General features: G+C 37.2%; 1 protein-coding gene across 1 annotated transcript in view; it reads right to left on the reverse strand.

The window, feature by feature from the left end:
* The window catches only part of LOC106533323 (lactation elevated protein 1), a gene marked incomplete at its 5' end in the record, with an annotated part of 21,943 nt that overhangs the window by 12,889 nt on the left and 3,479 nt on the right, over positions 1 to 5,575 (reverse strand). Inside the window, 5 exon segments of the mRNA XM_014029588.1 lie at positions 1,204 to 1,304; positions 1,377 to 1,447; positions 1,521 to 1,603; positions 1,676 to 1,734; positions 4,992 to 5,091. Of these exon segments, the coding sequence (XP_013885042.1) occupies positions 1,204 to 1,304; positions 1,377 to 1,447; positions 1,521 to 1,603; positions 1,676 to 1,734; positions 4,992 to 5,091 (414 nt within the window).

A 5,575-nucleotide genomic window follows, 5' to 3' on the forward strand; every position in this document is an offset into this window, starting at 1 on the left:
ATATTTATGTTTGTGGTTGTAATGTGACAAAATATGGAAAAGTTCAAGGGGTATGAATACTTTTGCAAACCACTGTATATAAATAAACTGAATTGAATTGAATTAAAAATAACTAAGTTATCTCTGAGTGAAATACCTCAGGAGGATTTACTGCTTTGATTAAAGCTCAGTGTCTTTATKGGGAAAGCTCTGGGTCCATCAGAGGCTCTGTTCACACAGGTTCTTTATCCATCCCCACTCCACATAAACCATGGAGGAAATATTTCTGATAGTAAACATTTTACTATAAAGTTAAACCGGGAATCATCACCACATTAACTCAGTGTTGCCAACTTAGTGACTTTGTCACTAGATTTAGCAACTTTTTAGACCCCTTTAGTGACTTTTTGAGAAAAAAGTCGCTAGATTTGTCCGACAAATGTTTTTAGAGACTTTTAGGAGATTTGTCGACAGCATTTTCCAAGCACTTTTTTCCTTTCCTCCTCTGTTCCTCCGCAAGCAGCGAGCGAGAAGGTAAGCCCCTCCCCCTTCCTAAAGCCATCCGACTCACTGAAGCCTCGTGCAGCAACCCCCACCCCTACCCCCACCCCTGGCTGAAGTCAGCTGAGAGGAGAGACCGCTGCAAATGAATCACGCATGCGCAAAGCTGCGACTGCTTCTGTCTGGTTTACAAAGTGGGATGTAATATTTATTGTAATGGTTTTCTCTGGTACTGTCTCTGTAAACTAAATCTGTGGACCCTTCTGTGTTTGACTGACAGATCAGTCACTTCACCTCTTCCTCCCTGTGTCTCCTGACATCGAACTGTCTGCAGATGAAATTTAAGATTCCCACAAATTTAATTTATGTGGATCTAAGCATTAAAATTAAAAAAATTATTTTTATTTCATTAAGTTTAATTGCAGTTCTAAACATATTTAGTGTTTTTATTCACTTTTTTCTCTTCATCATCTCTCTTATAGCTCAGATCACAGTTATTGGCAAACATCCAACTATGAAAATTAAGTGATTATGTCATCTAGCGACTTCTAGTGATGTTTAGGACAGCCAATAGGGACTTTTCTTGCTCAGGAGTTGGTAACACTGCATTAACTCTAACTGAGCTGAACATTTTGACGTTTGAAATAAGTAATATTCTTCTGTACAGAATAATAAAACCAGGAGCGTAAATGCTGACTCAGCTTTAAAAGTATCAGGACTCACTCTGTCACACAGCTCCTCAAACGTACAGTCGGCAATGGTCCCACATGCTTTCCTCAGGCGCACTTTACGATTGTGAACATTTAAAACCCGCGGTCGTGTTACTGCAGAGAAAGGATTCATGCGTTCAGTGATGGAGACATGATCACACAAATGTTTGTTAAATCTTCACTTACTGTCATTCTGCTTAAAAGCCAACTGGTCAAACATCTTATCTAGTGTTGCTTCAACGTCAGGCTCACTGGAGCTACAAAAAACAGAGAGGAAATGTTTACAGACAGAAAACTGACAATAATCCACACTTGAACTACAGCTCTTACAGAAAATAGAGTTTTCCAGCTGAGGGTCGATTTTGTTTGCGGTAGTCAATCCCAGAGTCCAGGCGAAGAGTTTGGCAATATTTCTGAAACCAAAAAAAATTTTTTTTCTGTGTATGTTTTATATTTAGTAGAAAAACTATTGTTTATTTTCTCACCTGTAACACTGCAATGAAAGGCACGAAGTTGACTCTCTGCAGTCCGTTTTTATACAAGTCTGAGGGACGAGCAAACAAAAGATTTACTGTAAAAAAACAACTCCTGTTAAATACAAAAACTTACAAGATTTGAAATCTTTATCCACCTTTATTGTGACTTACTGTATATCCTGTATAATTCAGCTTGAATAGTTGAAACTTTCAGAAAGTACTCTTTAGGAATTAAATAGTGATGTTCGATACTGCCAGTTTTCTTTCCGATACTGATACTGAGTAAAATTTGGCTGGTATCGGTGATACTGATCCGATACTGATACTTTGATAACACACATAATGTGCCTGGTAAAGCAGCGTTTTTTAAAAAACTGCTTCATAAAAAATACATGACATAGTAATTTATTTAATTTAAAAGTCTTTTTAACACCAACCTTATATTTATTTAGCACAATTCTTATTCTAAAGAAATATAATTTTGAATAGTGAATAAAAGTGAGCGAAAACAGTCTAAAAGTTGTTACTTTGTATATTTTGTAGCATTGTTTGTGGGTTCGCAAGGTCCTTGGCCAGAACTAATCCTGTTTGGGGGCCGTGGCATGAAAAAGTTTGAGAACTAGAATGTAATTACAATTAGACAAAGCAGATTTTATGTTAAAATGACCTGCCATACCTCTACAGACTGAGTGACTGAGCACGTGTCACTGTGCTTATGCAATACCCAAGTGGAAGAAAAAGTAGTTCCCTCCAACCACATTTGATTTAGACAAGATTTGAATAGTTTAGTTATTTTCCACTATTTTCCTGATAATGTGAAAACATTAAGTGAAATAACTGAAGTATCAAAGTATAGATAGTTTGATTTTAGTATCAATTCTAGAACATAAAGTTCTGGTATCGGTAGGATCGATATTTCAGTATCAATCTGTACATCACTAGAAGTAAATCTATTAATGATGGCCCAAGAATTGGGAGGCAGCGTGTTTTTTTAGAATCACACTGAACAAAAAGGTATTTGACTGTAGTTCTGAGCCGAGCCACGCAGCTGAATGACAGACTTCATGATTCTAAAATATAAATCCTACCCTGCAGCAGAAACTCTGCATTGAGGCGCTGCGACTCATTTCTTCACATGAAATATTTAAAAGAGACCAATTATGGGTCCTAGAAATTTTTATGGTATGTCTGTGGGCTATCCAGACCATGTTCATTCAATTTAATGCACAAAATAATTCTCAGATAATAAAATTTCCCATTTTCTAGTTCTGCCTGCTCTGACTTCCCTTCAGAAGAGCTGTTTATGTTAATGAGCTCTGTTGGTAACGCCCTCCAAAAATCTGTTGACATTAACTCCGCCCCTCAAAGCCAGCGTTTACGTTAGCATGGCTAATAATAGCAGAAGCTCCGTTGTACAACCATATGAGACCCAGAGGCAGAGTCGGTCCCAGCTTTTTTTTCCTCCTGCTCCTCTGCTCTGCGCTCACTCTGCATGCTGTTACCAGAGCAGGGAGCAGCAGCGGTCAAAGTACCTCAGAAACTCGAACAAATAGGTTTTAACAAGGCTTTAATAAGCTAAACAATAGAGGTACATGAGAAAACGTGTTCATAACGAACAAAAATAAATAAATAATTAAATTGTGTCTGTGCCGGTCTCAAACCCTGGTCTCCTGTTCTCTGGTCCAACACTCTACCCATTGCCCTGTTGGAGGCTTGTTGTGAAATGAGCTGTGCATTGCACAACAACACAGTGATGGCTTTTTATACTGAGGAGGTGGAGCTTCACCTGGGGGTTGCTAGGTAAGGGGCTGAAAGCAGGTTCCGGTGGGTTGTCGTACGGCTTGTATAAATAACGGAAGTATAAAACTTGTCGTTAATATACATTAAAAATACATTTACTTACAGTAAATATGCCCCTGGGTGCATTTTTTTGCTCCTATGACTGTTTTTTTAAGAAGTACATACCCAAAGTTGAGTAAAAAAACCTTTAAAAAGTGAATTTTTGCATTATAGGTCCCCTTTAATAAATAAAGCTATAAGTTCTGGCATTTACTCATAAGATCCTCTGTGTTTACAGTCATTTACACATTCACAATTTCTTTGCATGTAGTAAATCCATTTTTACAGCCCACTACATATTTAGACAGTTTTCTCACTCATTCTCCACTTAAATCATCATTTTCCCATAGCGCAGTTAGGAGAATCTCACAGACTGGACATATTTGTGCTGAGCCCGCGAGGGGACATGGACAATTTTTTTTCTTTTTGTGTTCCCGCGCAAAAGCATGGTGTTACCTCGCAATACCTTTTGTGTTCCCTCGCAAAAGTATTGCGTTACCTCGCAATACCTTTTGTGTTCTCTCGTAAAAGTCGTTAATCACTGTTGTGCCTGCCGGTTTATTAACAAAYTCAYATGTTCACCATTAGCGAGTTAGCCTACTGCTTTAATTCAGCTTCAAAATGAATATATCACACAGCCACGCATGGAAGTATGTCATATGTTGATATTTTAACACAGTGCAGCCACGCAATCAATCAATGTCAATTTTACGAACTTGTGGCGACACATCCTGTTTTGGCAACCGGATATTTCAAAATAAAAGTCTGATTTAATTCAGTTCATATACAAATCAAAGTTTTGCATGCATGGGAACGCAAAACAATAATGCGAGGAAACGCAAAGGTATTGTGAGGTAACGCAAAAGTATTGCGAGGGAACGCAAAAGAAAAAAATCCCCCATGTCCCGTCGCGGGCCCCGTACATTTGCATCTATGTTACAGATAGAAATGGGGGTGTTTTGGGGGAGGAGCCTCAGGTGCGTCAGTTCCATGTTCATTGGGATGTATAAAGGAGTGCAGATACATGCATGATTTTGTACATCTGAATATTTTTGTGCAATCGCACTTCTCCACTTTTGTCCGTATGTCAGCTTTTAGTGTGAAAAGTTTGCACTCTTTTATACATGAGACCCCTGATCTTAGTTCCTCCAGAACCTCCAACACCTGGTCTCCTCAGGTCCTAGATGTTTACAGACTGATGGTAAAACAGCAGGTGTTTCACAGAGAGAAACATTTCTGCCTTCAAATTCAGAACTTTATTTTTTCCAAAATAACGGTACAGTGTCTTAGTTTAAACTTTTGGTATGGTTACTGTGTTTCATTGTAAATAAAAATCTGTTTATGAGATTTTTATTTTTATTTCCATTTAACACAGTGTAGAAACTTTCTCATAAATGTGGTTGAACATCTCATCCATTTAACAGTTTTTTTTTTGTAAAAACTCCCACTCTTAGGTCAGAAATGATGTTAAAGCTTTTTGAATCACCTTCAGGGGGACGATTTGAGGTTGCCACGACAACAACACCGTTCAGAAACAGATTCTCAAAAAGCTGCTTTAGAATCATGGCATCAGCAATATCAGTCACCTGAAATGAGTGTTAAACATATTATTAGCTACATTTACAGCTGAGATAAAACATTTACTGATGCAGTTTCTTTCAAAGATCCTTGAATTGAAAATGTGAAATAATTTAAAAACATTTGAATACAGATATGAACAATCATTGATATATCAGGATATGACAGTGTTTTGGTGTAATGCATACACTTATGTGTGCGTATGTATATGCAAAATCAGTTATAATTATGAAGATATTCGTTATATAATAAGATTTTGTTCATAAGTATTTTATTTTTGGTATACACAAAAGTAAGTGTTTCTATTGTCACTTTGGATGATTAAGTTGTAAGAAGAGACAGGACTTGATAAGCTAGTTGTTCCATCCTGTCCCTTCTCAAACTGTTTGTTTTTTCTTCTTTGTGTGTTTTCTCTTCTTTATATACAGTATATATATAGTATATACAGCGAGTAAAATAAGTATTGAACACGTCACCATTTTTCTCAGTAAA

The sequence above is a fragment of the Austrofundulus limnaeus genome, unplaced genomic scaffold (assembly GCF_001266775.1).
Source record: "Austrofundulus limnaeus strain Quisiro unplaced genomic scaffold, Austrofundulus_limnaeus-1.0 Scaffold923, whole genome shotgun sequence".
Lineage (NCBI taxonomy): Eukaryota > Metazoa > Chordata > Actinopteri > Cyprinodontiformes > Rivulidae > Austrofundulus > Austrofundulus limnaeus.